The following is a 23,145-nucleotide window of genomic DNA, read 5'->3' as shown; positions in this document are numbered from 1 at the left end:
AGGGCTCTGGGGTTCCCCCTGCAGGGATGGAGCGGGGCACATGGAGCCCCGGGGGGGGGGGGCAGGTGTTGCTGAGCCCTTCACCCGTTGCCGCGCTGCGCGGCGCCGCGCTGCCCTCCTGCTGTTTGCTGTTCCCTGCGGAGGAGGACGGGGTTAATGAGAAACCCAAGGGCAGGTGAGCGTTGAGGAAAGGGGAAAAACAGCACCTGCTGTGTGGCGCCTGGCAGGGAGGGGGGCACCCCACGGGGAGCCCCTCCTGAGCCCATTGCATTGCTGGTGGAGCAAGCGGGGTCTGGCACACGGAGCGGGATCAGAGCCCTGGGGAAGGATGCTTGAGGGGCCAAGGGCATGGGGACCCCGTGGGAGCAGCCCCGGATCCTTCTCTTGCCATGCACTTTGCAGCAGCCGGTGAGTTTGCACCCAGCTCAGCAGCTCCCGTTTGGCATCTGTGACTCACAGAGGCAGTTGCAACACTCCCATGTGCGGTGGGAAAAGCAGGCTGCGGCCAAGCCCTGCGGCGTGCTATGCTCCCCACGCGCTGCGGGGTCCGGGCTGGCCTCGCTCGGTTTGCACTCACAGGGCTGCGGTCCCACAAGTGGGGCTCAACATAAGGAGGGAATGGGAAGAAGCACTACCAGCAGCTCCAGATGGGAGTTCTGGGGCTGGCCGTGCCCTGAGACTCGTCCCCTCCGACCCCGAGTGCCCTGTAGGGAAGCACAGGGCTAGCACCCACCCGCTTGGCATCTCCCTGCTGGCACACATTGGCGCCTACAGGCACCCATGGGAACCCCGCGGGAGCGTCGGTGTTTCAGCAAGGGTTACGGGCACACAGAGACACGGGGAGCCCTGGCCATGGGCAGTGGTGGAGGCAGCAGCCCCGCGCCGGTGCAGCGAGAGCGATCGAGCAAAGGAAACGCCGATAAAATTCTTATTGCCTTTATTCTGCCCATTGCCTCGCACAGTCCTGCCGGCCAGCACTCACGCACGCACGCACACACTCACGCACACTCACGCACGCTGGGAGTCTCGCCCTCAGCACGGAGGAAGCGGGCTGCAGTGAAGTCAGAGGAAGGTGAGTGAGTCTTTTGGCAGCAATCACAGCGTGTGGCAGGAGCGGCACCCGCTCCTTCTGCATAAAACAGGAGGCTGGGAGAGGCCAGGCCTCCGTGTGGCCCCGGCCCCGCTCCCGGCCCCGCTTCGGGGGCTGGAGGGTCCCTGTGCAAACGTGCTGATGGCCTCACTCTGCAGTCCAGAGCCGGCCACGAGAACCAAGAGGGTCCCCTTTCTGCACCCTCTTTTTTTTTTTTTTCTTAATATATCTCTCTCTATTATTATTATTATTATTTTTTTGCCTAACTCCCTGCATAGTAAATCTCACGGGGTTCGGGTTCTGGCGTGCAAAGCCAAAAAGGGAGCAGAGCCTTTCCCCTTCAGACACGTCCCAGTGAGGACCCTCGTGCGGAGGGGAGGAGTGATTGTCTGGGGCCGTAGCCCCGTCCCTGGCGCCGTCTCCACGCGGGGACTGGGCTCGGGGAAGGCTTCGGAGCGTCTGACGGACTCAACGGACGGGTCAACAGTCTGTGGCCTCAGGGATGGGGGGAAGTGAGGACTCGAGGGGGGAAAACGGGGTGTAAAGAAATCCAAGAAGCAGAACATCTCTTCAAACTGATGAGCACTGAGACAGGGCGGGAAGCGGGATGCGCCATCTCCGTCCCATAATCCATCTTCAATATGAAGACTGCGTCGCTGCCTCGCCGCTGCGGGACACGGGACGAAAAGCCGGGCTCCCTCTTGGCACGAGTGCCTCCGATCCAAGGGTGGCCCGGCCCAGCCTGTCCCTGGCGAGCGTCCGAGGCAGAGCAGCGCCACGGGAAGGGGAAATCGGGAAGCCGGGCTGCACCGCAAACAGAACCTGGATGGCAGGTTCCCTCGGTCCGTTCCAATGCAGAGTCCCCTGCCGTCAAACCTGAACCGGCAGTGTCTGGTTCATCTGCAGCCTCATGTCCTGAATGCTGCTCAGTATCTTCTTCTGGTGCCCTGCTAGCGTCACCCCTATCCTCAGCAGGTCCCTGCAAGGAGAAGGTGATGGATTTGGTGATCTGCCCACTGCAGTACCAACTGGCACGTGGCGCTGCCCCATCTAGCTGCCACCAAGGGATCCCATCTTCACTGCAGCCCTCTGGCATCCCTCTAACATCACCTTAACCCCAGACCTTAACCCCATACGACAACCCCACATGAGATCCACCCAGGACCACTTGCCCCACTCCCACAAGCAGGGACTCACTCTGCTGTCATCTGTGCCACCAGGTCAAAGGAGGCGAAGCCAGCATTGACGAAGTTCTCCTTGTACCGTCCCATTTTGATGGCATCCAGCCAGTCTCCCACGGTGGTGAAGGTGGTGTAATCTGGCACGGTGCGGTCCAGGAGCGGCTGTGAGACGCTGCAAGGCAAGAGAGCCACAGGTCACGGGGAGCAGGGGGTGCAGAGGTACACATGGAAGCAGGGAGATGTCTTATCCCTGCTATCTCACGTCTTCAGCCCTAAGTGCCTCTGTGTTCCCAAGGATTGGGGATGCAACTGACCCGGACTGGACGCTGGCGATGACCTTCAGGCTGGCAGCGTTGCGGATCAGCTTGTCCAGCGTGTTGACAATCTGTGCAAACTTGGGCCTCAGGTTGCGGTCCCGCACCCAGCAGTCCAGCATCAGCTGGTGCAGCGCTGTGGGGCAATCCATGGGGGGTGGCAGGCGATAATCCTGCTCCACCGCGTTGATCACCTGCAGAAAGACACGCACAGAAGCAGGCTGTGAGTGTGCTGAGTCCCCACTGGTGACCCCAAGCTCCCCACTCTTGAGTGAGCACTTACATCCTGGTTGGACATGTCCCAGTAGGGTCGCTCCCCATAGGACATCACTTCCCACATGACAATACCATAGCTCCACACGTCACTGGCCGAGGTGAATTTGCGGTAGGCAATGGCCTCAGGAGCTGTCCACCTGATGGGGATCTTGCCTCCCTGCAGGGATACACAGCTCTGTTATTTAGCGCACACCTGCTCTGTCCTCCCATCCCCAGATCTGCAGATTCCCATGAGTGTCCCATACCAGGGAGCTGGTGTAGGTGGGGTCGGCCGGATCATCCTCCAAAAAGCGGGAGAGCCCGAAGTCAGACACTTTGCAGACCAAGTTGCTGTTGACCAGGATGTTGCGGGCAGCCAGGTCCCGGTGCACGTAGTTCATCTCTGAGAGGTACTTCATGCCAGCAGCGATGCCTCGCAGCATCCCCACCAGCTGGATGACCGTGAACTGCCCATCATTCAGCTGCCAGGGGAGAGATCAGAGGGGTTTTAACACCCTGAATGGACAGGGGAGGGATCTCTGTGTGCTGCCACCACACTTCTTCCTCCCTAGGGCCCATCCTGGTTCCCCCTCCCAGAGATGTCTATGCACAGCTCAGCCCTGGGGATGTCACTGTGACCATACAGAGGGATGGAGAAGCCCAGGGTGGGACAGGATGCTCACCCGGAGGAAGGAGTCGAGAGCGCAGTTCTCCATGAACTCTGTGATGATCATGACGGGGCGGCTCTTGGTCACCACCCCCTCCAGGTGGATGATGTTGGGGTGGTCGAACTGGCCCATGATGCTGGCCTCGCTCAGGAAGTCCCGCCGCTGCCGCTCCGTGTAGCCCACCTTCAGTGTCTTGATGGCCACAAAGATCTCGCGGCGGCCAGGCAGCTTCAGGCGCCCACGGCACACCTCACCGAACTCCCCTGTGGGTGAGAAGGGGGTGAGCAGGCGGCTGGGGACAGGCGGTGGTCTCAGCAGTCGCCGTGCCCAGCCCTGGGACTTGCCTGCTCCAATGACCTCCTCGATTTTGACGCAGGAGATATCAATCTCTTTGGCGAATTCCCGGACAGCTTCATTGGGGTCTTCATATGTGAAGGGGTCAATGTAGACCTTCATCCCAGGAGTGACTGCAAGGGCAGAGGAATCATCACCAGTGGGGATACAACATGGATGGCATACCACACCAGCCTGGCACAGTCCTCAGATAGCAAAGGCTGCACTTTTGCTTGTGCATGGGGCAGGACTCAAGAGAAGGCTCAAACTCACCATATTGCTGCAGCTTCTCTGTGTACTCGGGATCTGTGCTGTTGCGCTGCTTCCTGCCCAAAGGAGACGAGAGCAGTTGTTCAGTAACCATCCCTTTCCTGATGGGGCAAAGACATTCACTGCCAGCTTCCAAATCCCAGTATAGGCAGCCAAAGCCAGAGCTCCTCCTCTGGCAGCAGGACCCCTGTGCAGCAGGTCCAGCCTTCTGCTCTCAGACTAGAGCTGCTGGAACTCTGCCCGCAGGCATAAGTGAACCCCCTCACTCCAAACCCACACTCCCTGCAAAGCCACTACCTGAAGCAGACGATAGCGATGATGACCACCACGATGACGAACAGCAGTCCTGCAGTGGCAGAACCCACGATGAGAGGCAGCTCCTGGAAAGTCTTGCCGGTGGAGCCTGGCGAAGGGAGAAGCAGGAATCAAAGTCAGGCTGGGGAGAAGGCACGTGTAGGAGGGCTGGGGGATGGAGGCAGTCCTGTCCTGGTACCTACCGTCCTCTGCAGTCGTCTGGAACTCCGTGGGGAGGCTGTAGCGGCCGTATCCAGCCACGGTGCGCGCCCGGACCTGCACCATGTACCGGGCATTGGCCTTCAGCCCGTCCAGCCGCACCGAGTTCTTCTGGCTGGTGACAGTGTTGGCAATGCCATCACCCTGGCCCTGCTGTAAGGGAGACATGCAGGTGCCACCTTCTGCCACTGTGGGGCTGATGGCCAGCCAGAAAGGCCAGGAAGAGGGAAGGGATGCTCTGCTTTACCTTCTCAGAGTACTTGATCTCATAGTCGAGAATGATGCCGTTGGGTCTCTCCGGGGGAGTCCAGGACAGCGTCATGCTATTCCCAGTGCTGCTGTGCAGGTGCATGGTGGGCACAGCAGATGGGGCTGGGAGAGGGAAAGAGGGGAATCTGTCTGTGCCAGCACTGGCACCCAACCAGGCTGTGTACAGCGTGTCCCCAGAGATCCTGCACAGGACAGACCCCTGAAGAACCCAGGAGCTGCTCAGATAACCCCAGTGAAAAGGCTGAAAAGCTTTGGGACTGCCTCTGGAGGAGATGCGGTCTCACAGCCAGGATGACAAGGGACCAAAGGGCTGCTCAGAAGGAGCACTGAGCTGACACTTCATCCTGTGCATGGCTGCAAACTGGTCCAGGGAAGGACCCTGTGGACCCAAAGCAGGGCTCCATCCACTCCTCCCCTCGCAGGGAGCTCCGCACTCCAGCCCACCGGTGAGATCTGTGAAATCAGATCAGAGCACGGCGGCCGGAGATTACCAGCACGCTGGAGCTGGGCCAGCTGGGGAGGAAGAGAATGGCACAGCACTCAGCTAGCTGCGAAGGTTTGGGCTGGTGCTGAGCCTTCCCAGGCCCACTGGGGGAGAAATCTCATTGCCTTCCTCCTCCCTTCGCAGCAGGCACAGCATCACTCTGAGGTGGGTCTAGGAGCTCTCCAGAGCATCTGCCAAGCCTGCCCTTCTTTGCCTGCATGCATTCAGATCGCACACCTTCCACGGACGTGTGTTTGAACAGAGAGGAAAATTCACCCAGGGGATTAGAGACAGTGGTGCGGGGTGGTACTGACCGGCCTGGTTGGTGGTGATGTTGACAGAGGCGAAATGGGGAGGGTAGGGGCTCTTGCTGGAGATGCCATTCACCGCCTGGATCTCGAAGGTGTACTGGGTGTGGGCCATCAGATTGCTGATGTAGATGCGTCGCTCAGTGAGGCCCAGCTGGCGCGGCACGAACTCCACGTTGTCGTCGCAGCGCGTGCACAGCCGCCGCTCCACGCTGCACTTCTTGCAGATGACGTTGTAGAGCAGGTCATCCCGCCCGCCCGCGTCCTGCGGCTCGCTCCACTCCAGCACCAGCGACGTCTCGTTCACGTTGGAGATGACGCTGCGCGGGGCTGAGGGCACACCTGGGGAGGCACGGGGAGGATGTCACGGATGGCTGCCCCACGCTGTTCCTCCCACTCCCAGCTCCCATCCCACCCGCACAGCACTCACTGGTGCAGGCGCTGTCCGCGGGGTCCGTGTCCGCTCGGAAGAAGCCGCTGCGACATATGCAGACCGTGGCTGCTCCTGAGGTGGTGCGGCTGTTGGGAGGGCAGGGGGAGCAGGGGCCCTCGCCCTGCTTGGATTTGAACGTTCCTGGGCCGCATGCTGGAGGAAGGGAGAGTGAACCCACATTAATGAAGGGCACTCAGCATTGCTCCATCGGCTCCCCCTGCCCACACCCAGCCCCGCGCTCCATTCCTGGAGGCACAGATCAGGGAACGATGTGCTCAGCCCAGCCTGGCATCCCCTATGGGAGGCCCCTGTTGCCCTGAAGTGCCCACCCCACCCCAAATCCCCCACCCCAGCCACTTGAGCCACTTCTCAGCCCGTGGCGGCAGCGCCTCCAAGCCGGCTCCAGAGCTGTGTGCCGAGCGAGATTACAACATTCCTGCCCCCGCTTCCGATGCACACTGGAGAAGCCCTGGAGCTGGCCCCGCTTGCACCGCGGGCGCTCGGCCCTAACGAGGGGCACGTGAAGGGATTAACAGCACTCAGGCCGAGGAACAGAGCGGCACTGGGAAACCACCCTGTGCCTTGAAATAGCCTCATTTAGTACAGCCCTGTGACAATCGGGGTGTGGAACCTCCCCAGTATGGGGCCCACGAGGTTTCCTGCCCCATACCCACACCAGCGAGACCCCCACAGCCCTATCTGCCCGGCCCTGGGGCATGCAGCCATCCTGGCAGTCTCTGAAGTGGAAACTCTTGCCCCGTGCCTGCCCGATGACATCACCCTAAACACAAGGAGCTTCTCCTTGCTTCACAGGGCCGTGGTGAGCGGAAGTTTCCTGCTATGAGCCATCTCCTGACACTCTGCATGGAAGCTTTCCGGCACCAGGGTGCTGCGGGTCACTGCTCCTGGGCACTGCAGGGACCGGAGCCACCCAAATACCATGGCCAGAGCCCTTCAGAGAGAACAGGACGGGCCCCACAGCCTGGCTCACTGATCTGAGCTACCCACCCTTTAGAAACTCAAGTTTAGCCCATTCAGTGCAGCCTGAAAGGAATCATCATAAAGAAAGGGACGAAGGCAGTGCTCCATCCCCCTGAGATATGGAGGGAGCAGCCCAAGGTGCAGGAGCAGCCCCGGCACGCACGGGCCCAGCCCAGCCGCAGTTGCAGGCAGTTAAAACTGGGTGGATGCAGCTTCACACATCAGGAACCAGATTGCTGAGGAATGAGAGATGACTGAAACCTCTTGGACAGGAACACTCTGGGCTCTTAGAGCTGCCAAACATGCTTTGGTTATGGACAAGAGCCCGGATCTGTCGGGGACAAACCCCCCTGAAATAATAGAGGGGTGAAACTGGAGCAATGCTTGCGTGGAGCAGAAAAGGCCGAGTACAGGCTGGGAGGGCACCAGCACAGAGCCAGGCCCTCGGATGATGAGCCCACAGCCACCCCTCTCAGAGGCCTTCCTCCTTCTCCTCCTCCTCCTCTTTGTGGTGAAGGCCTCGCTGCCACCCATTTGGGAAGGGGAAAAGCAGGCTGGGAGGCGAGGCCCAGCTGCACCGCCGTGCCGGAGCATCCAACTCTGTTTAATAAATCAGAGCATAAGGACCTCGGTGGCAGCATGACAGCTTTCAGCCACGTTTGAAGCCGTAACTGAGCTGAAAGCTGATCCTAGGTCCCCGCGGATCTGTGTCATCTCCTCCTGCATGAAGCCGCTAGGCTGAGCTCCTCGCTCCCACCTGGAGCTCTGCATCTGCCCTTTTTTTTTCCCGCTGAAATGTCCTCAAATCAAACAGCGGCCCCCAACCTCTGCACACAGATCACATCTACCGGTGCTGGGCTGCGGTCACCTCTGGGGAGAACATGACAGCTGCTGACAGCCACGGGATAACGGGTCAGGGAAGCGAGCAGAGCTCTGCAGAGGTGCTGCTGGATGGCAGGAGGGAGCTGCAGCCCAGCAATGGGGGGGAACTGCACAGGGGGTTGCTCCTCCTGGTGCACATCAGCCCTGCAGCTGAATCCTGCACCGCTGCTCCTGCACTCTTCCCCTGTGCTGTCCCCACCCCTGTGAGTGAAATCCAAGGGAGGGAGCTGAAAAACACCGAAACAAAACCACCACCAAGAGCATGGTGACTCACCCCAGTGATGACTGCATGGAATGGGGGAACCACACACCGAGCATCCCCTGAAACCTGTGGTCCCCTCCCATGGAGCGGCTTTGAATCACCCCAACTTAACCTCTCAGCTGCTTCTCCATCCCACCGCTTTCCCATCCAGGCCATTTCCCTCCCTGCAGGACCAAAGCAGAAAGCCTCGAGCCCACATGAACGACACCGCTCGCATCCCTCTGCCCAGCAGCCCCGTCCTTCCCCTGCAGGCAGCTACCAGCTCTGCCCAGGATGATGTGTGCTTTATGGACCTACCCTGCTCACTCCCTTTGCTCTTCTGTAAGTGGCTGCAGATGGATGGGAGCCGTGCGAGCAGTCCAGCCCCTGGCGAGGCGGTGGCTCTTGTTTTAAGTCTCTCTTAAAAGGCACTTGATTTTTCTTTTAAAACACCCTTTGGGTAGAAATATTTTACACCCGTGCAGCCCAGAAATGAATGGAATAAACTCAAAGGGCAGAGGAAGGGAAGATCCCTTTGGGGTTTGAGCAGTGGCATCTGAGTAAGAGGTGGGAAAATGATATTTTTTTTTTATTTTTTTTTTTAAAGGAGGAATTTTCAATGAGCAAAGTGCCCCCGGAGCCGCAGTGGGTCACGGGCAGGACGGCAGCAATCCGTGCCATGGTACAAGCAGCCCATTGTGGAGCTGCCCGGCTCCGCACGCCAGCGCTGCTCTGCCTGCACTGCCTTTGATCTGTAATCCCGGCCAATTAATAGAAGGCAGTTTCACTTCCTGGTTTTCATGCAGCAACCCCGTGTTGCAATGCAAAGCTGCAAACAGTTGGTGAGTGCAATGCTGGCTTGGCGTTTTTTTTTTTTTTTTTTTTTTTGTTAATTCGTGGTGATGTTCCCATTAGTCACCGATCGCGAGGAAAATGCATTTTGACAAACCCCACACTTTGGCCGTGGCCTGACCTGCTATCACTCACTGACAGCACCCAAATAGGCAGCAGCACCGCTGTGCACACCCTGTGTGGCAGGAGGGGACTTGAAGGAAAGGACTGGAGCTCAGTGGGCAGTGCTCTCGTCGAGCACCAGGACCCCACAGCTCCCTGGGAAATCCCACTGCCAACCTGTGAGCTCCATGTGTGAAGCCCCAGAGTGATGTGGGGCACTGCGGAGCGTGAGGGGATGGGGGCACATGTCCCCCTGGTCCCACCCCAGCCACGGGCTCTGCTCCCACGAGCGCTGCCTCCGCGCATCTCTGCACGGAGCGTGTGGGAAGCGGCACAACCCCCAGAAGGGCCGTGTGCTAATTAAATAAAGATAATGAGGCTGAGAATGAGATGCCAAATCAATGCTGTGGCAACTCCCGAGCAGAGCGGCAGATCCCAGCCTTGCAGCACGCATGACAAAGCGTGCCCAAGGAGCTGCCTTCAGCCGGGCTCATCCCGCGGGACCGGGATCCAAGGCGTATTGTCACAGGTCTGAATGCAGAGCCTAATCCCAGCGCTGGATGCAGATAAAGAGGAGGAGGAGGAGAGCTTCAAAGGCCACGGAAAGGCTGGGGAACAGGGGAGATTTACAACAGGGCTTATCCCATCTAAGCGCTAACGCAGTATTGTTATTTATTAAAATGCCATCTGGTACCTCGCGGCACTCTGAGCTCCGCAATACCAGCAGCAGTGCACCCACATGGTCCTGGGTGCTGTGACATGGCACAGCATGGCACGGGGGGGCTCCGTCCTGCTCCCCTCCATGCATCAGCTACCCACAGTGGTATTGCTAGGGTGAGCTGTGAGCTGCAGGACGGGGGAATAAGGGCTGAAATGCGGCAGTGAAGCAGCCAACAAAGAGCAGAAAATGGAGCTGGGTTATGCGAGCCCTTCCTCAGCTGTTTCCACTTAAAACACATGGTCATATGGTGGAAAATGTGATCATACGAACGTGGTGCGAGTTTCCCAGAGAAACGTGCGGACGCCATTTCCACCCAGCGAAGGGCAGGGGATGGGCTCTGGATGGGGTCATGCCTGCGGCTTCCCTGTGTGAGGAGAAGCTGAGGCTTGTGGGGAAAAACCCAAAAGAGCTGCCCATAGGCTGGAGGATGGGGGAAGGATGAGGCTCCTCTCCCTGCCCCTCCTGGAGGTATGTTGTATGTAGCACTGCCTCTTCTGCCTCCTCCAAGTGGGGAGCCACGGGGGCTGGCATGAAGTGCCATGTCCCTCTCACTGCAGGGGAACAGCAAACACCCTGTAGAGTCTGTAGGATCTCCCAGCCCAAGCAACGTGGAGCCAGCTCCCCAGGAGCAGGGACCTCAAAAGAAACCAAGCAGTGGGTGCCCGGTGCTGGCAGCTGTCTGCTCCGGGACCAACAGTGCTCAGAGGCTGAGCTCCCCGCAAGCAGTCGCTATGGTCACATATACATCCCGAATCCCACTGCCCCTGCCAAGAGCGAAGGCCTGGCACCAAGCAGCCCGTCATCTGTGAGCATGCAGCACCCAACCACAGCGCCCCACTGTCCGTGCCTCCATCCAAGAGGAGCAGAGGGGTCCTGCCCCAGGGCAGGGTCCTGAGTGCTGGAGGCAGCTCCCAAGGGCACAATAACCCAAAAAGCCAGCACTACACCCACATGCATCGATCTTTCCACATCAGCATTCCCTGCCTGGGGTGAAACGGCAACACCAACCCTCCAGTGCCACCCATCTGCAGGCAGGATGCTCTCTCCTTCCCTCCAAGGAAGGAAAGCTTGCTGCAAGCCTGCAGCGCTGGCAGGGGGCCTCCCGCAGCCAGCTCAGTGGGGCCCCGCTCGCTGCCGGCGTTCTGAATGCCTCCGCACAGGCAGCGTGAAATCTCACTCGCTGGGAGCAGGCGCTCGCCCCGACCACCTGCACCTTTACGCACTGTGGGAGGGAGGGCAGAGACGTCGGTCACAGCAGCGGGGGTGAAAGGAAAATGTTGGAGACGCATGAGGGCTTGCTACGTGCCCTGAGCTACATGGCACCACAGACTGTGCCATGCAGACACATCCCATGTCTCAGCACTCAGCAGGTGCTCCCCAGCTGGGCACCAGTAAGCTATGCCGGTACGGACCACAAAGACTTTAATGCTTCCAGACGTCAGAAGCACAGACCACTCCTGAGACAGCACCCGTGCTCCATCCTTACGGAGCCATCTAAGTTCCCGAGCCTCCAAAATGAGACCTAGCTCAACATCTCCTCTGCATGAGCGCACACGTGCAATGCGATGGATGAGCCAAGAGTGACCACACCAAGCCCTTACCTTGGCACTGGGTGTCCTTCATGGCTGGCTCGTACCCAGCAGCACACGTGCACGCTCCCACAGGCACCATCCACTCGCCGTCGCCGTTGCAGTACAGCTTCAGGGGCACAGACACCTCCACCGCGTTGGGGATGCAGGTGCCCGGTGCAATGACAAGCGACGTGGGCTCGGCCCCCGTTAGGGTCTCCGGGAAGACAGCAAAGCCAGCGATGGTGTTGGAACATTTCTTGTAGAAAGCCCGGACGGAGATGAGGGACATGCAGGCCCCCAGGTCCTGGAAAGCCAGGTAAAAGCCATTCTTGGAGAGCGGCCCAAAGCTGCGCACCTTGGTGTTCACACGGCCGGACTCCAGTTTGGAGAAGCTCTCATCCGGAGCAATTGTATCCACTTTGATATAGGGGTTCTCCATCCAGAAAGGGCTATTGGCAGAGGCAGAATCCGTATCCGACTCATAATAGAAGAGGTTGAAGGTCTCTTTGCAGGAACCGGGGATGTTGGGGATGCTGTTGCAGTCCCGCACGGTGAATTTCAGCTCCACATAGACGCGCTGGACATCCTGGCGCTGGATGAACTTGGTGCGAAGCCAGTTGTTCTGGTTGGCCTCCCGCACGTTGCACACCTGGTACGTGCGGATGGGGTTCATGGCCTCGTCGTAACCACTGACCTCTTCCCACTGCAAGAGAAGCAGCACATCAGACCCTGGCACTAGGTAGGGCAGCAGATAATAGGGAGCACCTCCACCTGCCCCAGCCCTACAAGGTGACCAAGGGGCCCCAAAGTGACCAAGGGATCACGGCTCCACTGGCAGGGAGTCAGCATGGAGCTATGGGATTCAGAAAGCAGGGGAGGGCACGGGAAGGTGCAGGCAAGGGACCCTCACCCCAGGTACCCCATAGTGTTGGGGGACAGGACCGGCTCCAGACTCACCCCTGTTTCCGGATGGGTTGTCCATGCCAGCTCCGAGGTCACCCACTTCGTGTCCATCAGGGTCTCTAGAGAGAGAGAGGGAGGAAGGAGAGAAGTAATTGGAGATGAAGGCCAAGATTCGAGGGAAAAAAACAGGAGGAGTGGGGGAGAAAAGAGCTTAGGCTGACATTTCTGTGGAAAACAGCAACTTGGGGGGTGAGACGTGGTGGGAGGAGGGGGAGCGGCGCAGACAGACTCCAGATTTCTACTCTGCTGTCAGAACAGGAAGAGCGAGGCGTCCCCGCGGAGCAGCCGGCCAGGTGGCACGGGGACGCGCTGCCACCCCCAGCCCGGCCGCCAGCCCCCCACCTCCCAGCCCCCTGCGTGCCTCCCCCTGCACTTTGGCAGGGCACGTATTTACTGTGGCTGGGGTTGAAAGGGCCTGTTCCCATGGCAGGGCGGTGCGGGCCAGGCAGGTTTATCCAGAGGAGGAGGGACTGGCAGGCTGCTCTCCCAGAGACGCCCCACATCACTCATTTTACAAGAGGGGAGAAGAATTTGACCGTCTGGCCAACATTCCTGGAGCAGACTACAAGACAAACCACCCCGACAGCATTCCCCAAACAGCCCCAGCCCCAGCCTTGGGGGAGCGAGACGCTTGTCTGGGAAGAGCTGCAATTGCAGGCAGCTGTCGCTAATCCCAGGCAGAGCTGCAGCTCCGAGTGAGCACTGCCACACACAAAAACCAGGAGAGAAATGCAACGACGGGGAATGACGCTACTCCCTCCACGTCCCATTGCATCTGGGCTGGGATGGGGCAGTGGTGGGATGCTGGCAGCCCTGAGTTCCTCTTGCCCAGGGGAGCTGAGAGCAAAGGGCTGCAAGCACCAAGTAAAACCCCAGAGCCAAGAGACACAACCCGGTGCACTCGCAGGTTCCTGCCAGCAGCCCCACAGCACATTCCCCTCACCCAGCTGCAGGCATGACCCCTGCAGCCCTCTGCACAGCTCCCCGAGGGCTGTCTGTCCACCCCTCATAGAGATAAAGGGCGTGGAGCTATCACTTGCTCAGAGTGCACTCATCCCCGGCATGGCGACTCAGCCCTAGGAGCAAGGGGCAATTCCACCTTCTTCCCTTCCACTCCAGGAAAAGCACCGGCTGACCCAGCCGGGGAGGAAGCACGGAGGAGGAAGGAAGTGTTCACACATTATGGGGTTTTGGACGAATCCTGGCTGGAGGATTCCTTCCTCCTGCGTCCCACCCTGAGGGCAGCAGCCAGCAACACAGCGCGGCATCCATGGCTGTGCCGGCAGCCAGCGCACAGCCCCAAGGCAGTGGGGCTGGGGACAGGGCAGCACGCTCAGCGTGAAGGATGAGACATCTCATCCCAGGCACCCTGGAGCCCCTGTGCTGCACTGGGGACGGGGAGCAGAGCCACCCGCACCGCTCCCAGGGCCGGCCCCGGGCGCCAGCTGCCCTAATAAGGGCACAGCGGTGCTGCGGGGGCCGGGAACGCAGCGCCGGCGGCGGAGCTGAGCCAAGCGCGTGCTGACAGTGTGGGGCTGCCAAGTCCCGGAGAGGAGACCCAGGCTGTAACGGGGTGCGGGATGCATCCAGCCAAGAGCTCCAGGACAGGATGGGGACATGGCACGGGGGTCCTGTGGGCACTCTGGTTCTCAAATTTACCCACAGTGCGTGGGAAACCCCCGCACAGCCTCCACACCCCACGGCACCAAAGGTCCCCTCCGGCACTGCCCTTCCCTGCACTGCGCAGCTGGGACACGCCGTATCCTCATTTGGCAGCATCTGCCCTCCAAACAGCAAGGAGGGGAAAGAAAACAACAGGGCTGAGCCAGCCCCGCTGGCACGAGAGCCATGTAAACCACACGGTGAGAACAGGGAGGGAAAATAATAGGAATAAAACAACTGGGCGATGCAGCTAAAGGAAACGGGGCCGGGTGTGGAGGGCAGCAGGGTTTCCTGCAGCCACGGGGCTGGACAGGGTCAGCAGTCCCCCCCCCCCCCCCCGGCCTCCCCTCGCAGCCCACAGCACATGAAGATTGCAGCAGATGGCCCCAGGGCTGCACACTGAGCCCAGCCAGAGCTGCACTGTGCCCTTAAAGCTGCTGCAATGATTTCTCGGCACAGCAGCACTGAACTGGTGGCCTCCCTGCAGCAAGTACTGGGGTGCACTGAGTGTCCACCCCTCACCAAGTGTGCACAAACTGGCACACAGGGCTAGGGTATCCGGGCAGGTTTGGGCACCATGCTGGCATGGTGCTGGAGCATTCCCAGCTCAGCCCTGGTCTGCAGGTGCTTTGGAGAGATGTGAATGGCGTCAGGGCCCACTGAGCTGTGAGTCAAAGCCTTCCAAATCCCGCATGCCGGGGAGAGCCTGGTTCCATTAGTCAACGGGAAATTGGCTCCCAGTTTCGGCGGCTTTGGGAAGTCTCCCCCGGGCCTGCTTTATCACTACTGAGGAGTTGTCCTCTGCTTACCTCCAGCCAGGCCAAGGAGCTCAGGAGAGCACAGTCCCTGCTAGGATTTGGCAAGCACAGCAATCCACAGCCACCCCCACACCAAAGCAGGATTTCCATGGCAGAGACAGATCTAAGGGCAGGGAAAGAGCCTCACTTCTCGGATGGGGCCGTGCACTAAGCTCTGGTTGCCTCCTCCCAGCCCTCCCAAACCTTCGTGCACCCCAAGCTGCAATGAACACAGTTGCCACGTCCCCACCATCCCTTTTGCAGGCTCCTCAGCAGCTCGTGGGGCACGTGAAGCCCCTGGTCTTCCGACGCAGGGGCTGAGGAATGCTATGTGCACACTCCATGTCCAGTGAAACGTTCTGGTTCTCCCATAGGGGTCCTGAGAGCCCCCAGCTTGCGCCGCTCGGCGGCAGACATGCACAGCAGTGAAGGCAGGCTTTGCGCTGCCTGAGCCAGAAGGGAAAATTCTTTCAAGATGAAGCCGCTGGGGAAGACTCAATCGTCTCCACCAACCGGCTCCGATTTAAGTGCTCTCGCCTTTGAACGTGGGGACTGCCGCCTTTATCAGGATGTGCTAGCAGGGTACGACGCCAGCTCCTTGCCCCGACGGGGAGAAGGCAGCCAGCACGCTCCAGAGCATCCTGGAAGAAGGCAAGGGAGGAAAGTTAGTAAAGACACCCACGCAGCCCTGCTGCAAACATGGGAACCTGTTCTGCAACACCCTGGGAGCCACGCGCACCATCGCACCCAGTAACTGAGCCCCAGCAGCCATCCCATCCCATCCCACCCGCAGTGGCTCCATCAGGGCGCTGGGAGCGGAGGTGCTGGCTGGGGACAGCAGGATATGCGTGCAGCTCCGGTTGCTGCCTGCTAGTCAAAAAGCCACCAAAAGGGGCATCTCCCATACATTTTAATTTCCTCCTCAGTTTTGAGATAATGACGGCAGGAGCGGGCAGCCTTGTGCACTCCCCATTCAAGCACCTATCGGCACAATTAATCCCAGCACCGTTCTAAGCAGCGGCACAAAGGGCCTTTGGTGCAGGGCCCTTTATCTGGGAACAAAGAGCTGCCTGTGGGAGAGAACCTGAGGTTGCACTTTTCCCGCTGACGAGCATTTCGTGTACACAAAAGTGGAGCCACACAGGGCGCCAGGCATTGGGTCAGACCCTCAGTGCCTTTCCTAGGGCGTGCTGCTCTCCCCTCCTCGAGGTTTCAGCCGACCCCACAGCCCTCTTCCTCCTGGGCAAGGGACGGCTCTGGGTGCACCCACAGCAGAGGCTTTGGGCACAGGGAATGTGGAGAAGGTACCTGCAAGCCCTGCCAGTACACAGCACAGCCCACAGGGAAAACCTCAGCTCCCCCAGTTTCCACCACTCTGCATGCTTGGGGTCTCGGACATGCAGCTCTGCACAGGGTCCCACCCACGGCTCTGGGGCCAGGGCAGCTCTCTCAGCCCCGGGGAAGGGCTGGAGCACTCCCTATCACCGCCCACGCTGGGAACAAACCTCGCGCTGAGCCTGCTCCCAGCAGCGGGGGGAACCAGGAGTGTCGCAGTGACCCTCTCCCTATGCCCCATCCTGCTGCTGGGGGATGCAGGGCTCCATCCGCCCACACCCACCAATGCATGCTCACTCACCCCAGGTCCAGGGTGAGCCAACGAGTTGGGAACAAAGGGAAGAGAGGAGGGGAAAAAAAAAAGTGGGGCCTGTATCACAGCTGTGGCCCTTTGTGCCAAGGGCGTTTGGCCCATCATCAAAGGGGATTGGATTTGCTGAGGCAAATGATGACACATCCACTTCAAGCGGGGCAGGTTCTGCCTGCTGCTGGAGGCGAGCCACCGGAGTGAAGAAGTACTGTGGGCACTTAATAATAGACTCATTATTTCTGCATTATGACAGGGCCCAGAGGCCCCAACTGAGATTAAGGCCCCTTTGTACACACCACACACACACACACACACACACACACACACACACACACACAAGGGCAGCAGTCCCTGCCCCACTGAGGAAGGGCAGCCTGGTCCAAGCTCCATGGTCAGCTCCCAGCAGAGCCCAAGGATGCTCCAAGCAAGGATGCATCCTCCCCCTCCATTTCCCAACCCCACACCTGTGAGGGCAGCCCACACCAGGGTGTAATAACTCACCAAGGAAGACAGCCCCGTGGCTCTGAGCCATCATCCGGCTGCGTCTCCCCCTGCCCTGACCCCAATACCTGGCGCCTACTCCAGGGGCAGAGCCAGCACTGGGATGACTGTGAGCACAGTGGATGGAGGGGTTGCCTCCATCCAGCCCTGCCCGGCGCCCACCCGCTGACTGCCTGAAGAGGGTTTTCCGGCCGCGTGCTCCTCGCCAGGAGCTGTTTCCTGATGGCCGTGAGACAGACTGAAGCATGTGAGAGAGGACAGGTGCCAGCTCTGCAACTGTGAAAAGCAGATCAAGTGGCAGCGCCTGGGATGCGGGGAGGCACAGGCATCCACGCAGCAGGTCAAGCCAGGCACAGCAGATTTCTGCCACTGCAAAGCACAGCCGTGCCAAGCTGGGCTGCAGCACTGTGTGGCACATGCACTGTGTGCAAACCTGCACATCACAGTACCCGGAGCACGGGGTTTTTGCAGTAGGACAGCAGTCCCTGCCCTGCAGCCGCACACCGAGCGCTCCGCTGTGCCCTGGACACGTGCAGCCCGTGCTCTGCCAGGTCCCGTTGCCAGCCCCTGGTCCCACTGAACGGCTGTGCTGACGCTGGGAGAGGCCACGAGCCAGCTGCCCGAGTCCAGCCCTGCGCTGCAATTACTGTTCTATTAATACCGCGGGGATTTCGGATGTCAGAGCCCGATGCACCATGCCGGGGTCAGCTTCGCCAGGGCGAGCTGCCTTCCCTGCCCACACGGTGCACGTGCCACAGTGCTCACTGCTTTTCCTCTCCTTTGGGAAAAGCCATCTTCTCTCTGCTGAGGGACCCCATGGAAAAGCCCCAAGCCCTATCAGAGGCCCTGCCAGCCTTTCAACGACTGGCACCTGCTCAGGATGGGCACATCCCTGCCATCAGCTCCCACAGGACAACGTCAGCAGTGTGGCACCAAGCAGTACCCATGTGGGCCTGCATGCAGGAGAGATTTATAGGTCGCTGTCCTCAGCAGGAGCAGCCATGCAGCCACTCTCCACTGCCACAGAAATAACTCATCTGATCCAGAGACGCCAGACCTGTTCAAGGCACGAATGCCATTAACCAGGACGTAGGCAGCAAACCAGCCTGCATTTCCAGGCCCTGGGATAAGAGGGAAGCATGGCCACGGCTTTGTGGTGTAGTGTCCCTGTGGGGCCACCCGGCTGGCGAAGATCTCCAAAATCCCATAGATTTTTGGGCAGGCAGCACAGCCCTGTCATGGTTCTGCCTCTATCGCTTACAGCAGACTGCAATCCGAAATACCTCTCTCTTTCCCCCCCAGCTCTGTTTTTTTTCCAGGTTGTACCTCTGGAAAGAGGCCAGGGAAAGAGTAATGATATTTAAAAAACACCCCCTCCCCAAAAAGGTTACTCATTGCACACACAAAGGTTCGCCCCACAGACGGGGCGGCTCGGCTGCCAAGCTGCATCCCATCCAGGCAGCGCGGAGCAGGGGTTCCTGCCAAGATTTCCCTCCTCTCTCCTGCCTGGGGCAGTTACCCAAATCTCCACGCTGCTCTCCGCTCGCTTCCTTGAGCACTGAGCCCATCTGGAACTGCTTAAACCCAAATATCCTCCCCCCCGCCTCCCCCACCCCGAAGTCAGATTCTTCCAGAGTTAAAACAAGCATAGAGTCAGGAGGGGGTGCCGGGCCGGGCTGACTCGCTCCTTCATTTCAGTTTAATTTCTGGGGAACTAGAATAAATCTGTTCCTGGCGATCGTTCAAGCCCTGCACATTTTTCTCATTAATAAAAAAGGCCTTGGATCGCACGCCGTGTGTGCGTGCATGCCGCGAGCCCCCTCCCCGCTCCCCAGCCCGTGGGGTCCCTCCTGCTCCCTAGCCCTCGCTGGGCACCCCAGGGACGAGGAGGAGGGGTTGGGGGTGGGGGCACACCCCTCCCCAGGACACATTTTGTCCTGAGGAGGCCCCCAAGCCCCACCTCAGAGAGGAACAGGGAGGCCCAAATCCTCCCACAGCTGACGCCAGTGGGGAAATCCCTCAGGGGATGGCCCCATGTGGCAGGAGGACCAGGCATGGCAGGGGGGGACAGCAGGGACAATGCCCCCCCAGAGGTGTTGCAGCCCCCGCAGGGCCCCAATGCCCCGAGCATTCCTGGGGAGGGGGCCGGGAAACAGGTGTTTGTCAACAGAGTGAGAAACGCCAGGCCTCGGCTGCACAGAGCTTAGCGATGTGCAAGAATAAAATCATAAATAAAATAAAAATCCCACAGCAACCCCCCTCCCGGACCCCTGACTGCCACGTGCTGGCACATGTGTGGGGAGCGGGGCTGCGGCACACAGCTCCAGTCTCTTCCCAAGATGGCTCCCCTTCCTTCTCAGAGGGGCGGCCATGTGGAGCCGCGCTCCATCCCGCCTCGCCAAGGGGAAAGCAGGCTCCAGGAGAAGCAGGCTCCGGGCCCTTCAGCTCTGTGGATGGGAAGGGGATGAAGGCCCTGAGCTCAGCCCCACAAGGCCCCAACAAGGGTGGGCAGTGCTGGAAGCTAAGGGAGGGAGGACGAGGCCTTGAGGCCTACAAAATGGCTCCCGTCCTGCTCTGCGCTGCTGGCGGGCTCTGTTGGGGCTCTGTTGATGAGGGAGGACGGCCCACGCCCGCCACCAGCCCTGACGGCCGTGGCTGGCACCGCCACGGGGCAAGCCCAGCCCCAGCCCGGGCCTGGATTTTGAGCAATAGTAATGACGATGATATACATAAAACAACAACAACAAAAGGCAAAACGAGAACTTCAATGCGACCATCCCGCCAGGGTGGGAACAGCACTACAGCAAGCCTCCAAGATGGCAGCCCATCCCCAGGGCCACAACCAGCTCCTGCATGGGGCCTGATCCCCACGGTGGGGTCACCACAAGGATGCTCCCCTCCTCCCAAAGCACTCTGCTTGGGAACACGCCTACTCCACAATGACACCAGCTCCTCGTGTGTCCCATGCTGGGGAAGCAGGGAGTGATGGCAGCCACCAGCTCCAGCACAACCCTCGGGGACAGGGACAGGTCCCTGTGACCCACGGTGCACCCAGCGCGTTGCCTCCTTGTGCACCAGGGGGGGATCCCGGTCGGCAGCCCCGCACCCTCCCCCAGCACAGCTCCCAGGCGGAGACGCCAGATCCCGACAAACCAGTTTGACTCAGCACAACAGGAACAGCTACAATTTTAAAAACATGCAAGTCTGTGATTCAGGTTGCTGGGGCTGTTTTAATTAAACACCAAGCTCCCCTGCTCCTGGAGCAGGCAGCAGCAAACGGCTCACGGAAAGAAAATGCAACCAACTGGTTTCCCCGAATATCTCTAGCAGTAAGTCATCACAACAAAACAGGGAGTTTCGGTTCATTCCTTAAAAACCAGAGGCCGCTATTCCCCGTCGCCAAGCCTGGGTAGATGGACGCGGCCCCGGAGTGCAGCCGGGCGCTGGCCCATGGCAGAGCTGCAGACAATGCGGGGTTGCGGAGTTCCCTCTCTCCCGACTGGCCGCATGTTCTGCTTGACACAAAGGAGAGCCCTTCTCCTCCCCGACTTGGAGCACGGCTCCCACAAACAGAGCTTTTTGTGAGGAATGGGGGATTGAATGAATCCAGCAAGTGTGACGGGGCTCCACGACCTGCTTTTCTCGCAGCCCTACCCTGAGCATCAATAAAACAGCAGGGCTGGCTCCCCTGGATCACCCCACCGATAAAGTAATTAAAGGAAAAACTAACGTCCCTGCCAAGAAAATACCTGGTGGTTCCAGCTCCTGACGCGTCGTCAGTCCACGATGTGCCTGGGAGCAAGGCAGAGATGGGGCCAGAGGAGGAAAGCCCCCATAAATCCTTCTGGTTTGGGTATTTTGCTAGAGCCCATGGGCTGCACACAGCCTCTGTGCTCGGGCTGGTGGAAGGGCACACAGAAACCCCTTAGTGTAGATGGAGCCCGGTGACCAGAGAGGGGGCTCAGGCAGGAGGGGTGTGTTCCTCCAAAAGTGGTCCCAGCCCACCCACATCCCAATGCGGATGGGCAGAGCTTCCCAATGGCTCCCAGTTTCCTCCTGCTAGGGTTTTAACCCAAATGGGTGGTGACGACCTCGATCGCCCCGCAGCTCTGCTGAGACAAACTCCTCAGCTCCAGACCCTGCACTGGAGAAAGGATTCGCTGTTGCCCCCAGATAGAGCATTCCTTCTGCAGCCGGCCCGGGGACTGCTGAACCGGAGAAGAAAAACACATTGTGACTTCAAACAAACCCAGCGCACTTACGGGATCTGGAGAGAAACCATTTTCTCCTCAGCAGCACAAAGCCCTCACTGAGCCACTGCCGAGCGCCGCTCCCCCCACCCCCATGGGGCCTCGTAAAGAAACCCAATGCCATGCTGTGCCCCCGAGGATGGAGTAGATCCAGCCCCGTACCACCGGGACCATGCCCTCCCGGCTGGGCAGTGGCCCATCACCCTCTTGGAGGGAAATAGACAGGAGCTGGGGGCTGCCATCGCCTGGAAGACATGAGCACAGATTTACGGCCACGCCAGATTTATGGTCAGCACTAAAATATCCGACTGAACGTGCACGCTCCAGAGCTCCGTGTCCGTCAGGAAGCAGTGTTGCGAGTGGCCAGGAACGCCCCAGCGCAGCAGAAGTGCTAGAGCTGGCTGACCCCGAGATGAGCAGCGGGGACAGGAACCGCAGCAACTTTCCCTATAGCTCAGACAACAGCAAAAACGAAGGGGAAAAGAGGAGGAAAAAAAAAAAAAAAAAAAAAAGAAGTCCCAAGGGATTCAAGGCCAGCCCAAAAAACACTGTGTGGTGCCAGCCAGGCCCCGAAGCGGTCCACTTGGGATGGGCCCTGACCTCCCGGGGCAGCACGTTTGCTCCCTAACCCTTTTGCATGCTTGGGAAGTGGAGAAAACCCGGCGCCCCATTGGTACGAGCTGGTTGTTCGCCCTCCATCCAGCTCTTCTCCCCCAGGCAGCAGGGCAGAGGCTGAGCTCCAGCGGGTCGGACAGCACTGGGAGATGCTCGCATCGCGGTGCCCTGCATGCCGCTGCCGTTTCCTTCCCAATTCCCAAACCGCCAGTGGGAAATGGGGTCTGAGGGGCTGGGGGCACGGAGATGCCCATTTGGTGCCCACAGTCCCCGTGCCAGGCGAGCTGGGCACAGACAGACTGGTTTCTCCTCCCCCCGACTCCTGCTTCCCGGCCCGAGCAGGCCACGAATCCCAGCTTGCCTTCCTACAGCCTACAAAGGAGGATGTTATTTTTTTTTTTCCTTTTTCCCCACCCTTCTGCCAAAATAAAGAAGAAGAAAAAAAAAAATCCACCGGGTAGAGAGAGAGGGAGGGGGAGAGGCAACACCGCGAACAGCCGCCCCCAAAACTTTGTAGAAAGCACAAACGTGGGGGAAGTGCTCCCTCCAGAATCGCAGTGGGAAGGGCTCCGGCTCCAGCAGCCCCGACCCGCAGCCCCAACACCGCACCGGGGGCAGCGGAGCCTCCGAACGAGCAGGAACGCCTCCGAACGAACAAAAGCGGCGGCCTCTCCGCCGGGCAGCGATCGCCGCGCACTCTCGGGGCTCTGAGGAACGCTCCTTACCGGGAGTTTCCCTCTGCCTCCCCTCCTCCGGGAGCGGGGCCGGTTACCGGACACGGCGCACACTTCGTGCCGAGACAAAACCCATCCCGGCCCCCTCTTCCTATACCCCGGAGCGGGGCCGCAAAGCCGCGGGGAGCGGGATATGAGCCTCCGAAAGGAAGAAAATCGATTCGAGCAGGCAGAAAGGGGGGGGGTCCCTCCTCCCTCCGTGAGGCTGCGGCACGCGTGGCCCCAAGCCGGGAGCGGGGGGGTTAAACCACCAGGGAAAGGATGGAGCCGGACACCGCGCACGGACACTCCTCCGGCAGCCCCGCAGCGCCGGCTCGCACTGAAAGCGATACGAATCGCGCAGCCCTCCCAGCTTGGAGCACGCAGCACCCGTGGGCGTGTGTGCGCCCATACCCGGGCCCCGGTACGGCGGGTACGCCCGGCCGGTACTCACCCTCGAGGGCGCGACGGCCGCCGGGCAGCAGCAGGAGCAGCAGGAGGGGGAGCAGCGGCGGCGGCGGCGGGGCGGC

General features: G+C 59.9%; 1 protein-coding gene across 2 annotated transcripts; it reads right to left on the bottom strand.

Moving 5' to 3' along the window:
• Window positions 921-23,134, bottom strand: EPHB3 (EPH receptor B3). Of its 2 annotated transcripts, none has more exons than XM_021395673.1 (16): window positions 23,070-23,134; window positions 12,427-12,491; window positions 11,500-12,172; window positions 6,117-6,272; window positions 5,693-6,028; window positions 4,872-4,996; window positions 4,609-4,777; window positions 4,409-4,514; window positions 4,115-4,212; window positions 3,853-3,975; window positions 3,524-3,771; window positions 3,107-3,322; window positions 2,869-3,018; window positions 2,586-2,779; window positions 2,288-2,443; window positions 921-2,069 (listed from the first exon to the last, which is right to left on the bottom strand). In XM_021395673.1, exons 2-16 carry the CDS (start codon window positions 12,481-12,483, stop codon window positions 1,961-1,963), a joined length of 2,916 nt encoding a protein of 971 aa, XP_021251348.1. In that variant the 5' UTR covers window positions 12,484-12,491; window positions 23,070-23,134; the 3' UTR covers window positions 921-1,960. The 2 variants fall into 2 exon arrangements, with proteins under 2 accessions (XP_021251348.1, XP_021251349.1); XM_021395674.1 differs by having other exon boundaries at window positions 4,115-4,167.

Source organism: Numida meleagris, chromosome 4 (assembly GCF_002078875.1).
Source record: "Numida meleagris isolate 19003 breed g44 Domestic line chromosome 4, NumMel1.0, whole genome shotgun sequence".
In the NCBI taxonomy this organism is placed as follows: Eukaryota; Metazoa; Chordata; class Aves; order Galliformes; family Numididae; genus Numida; species Numida meleagris.
This window is presented reverse-complemented; position numbering and strand designations above follow the sequence as displayed.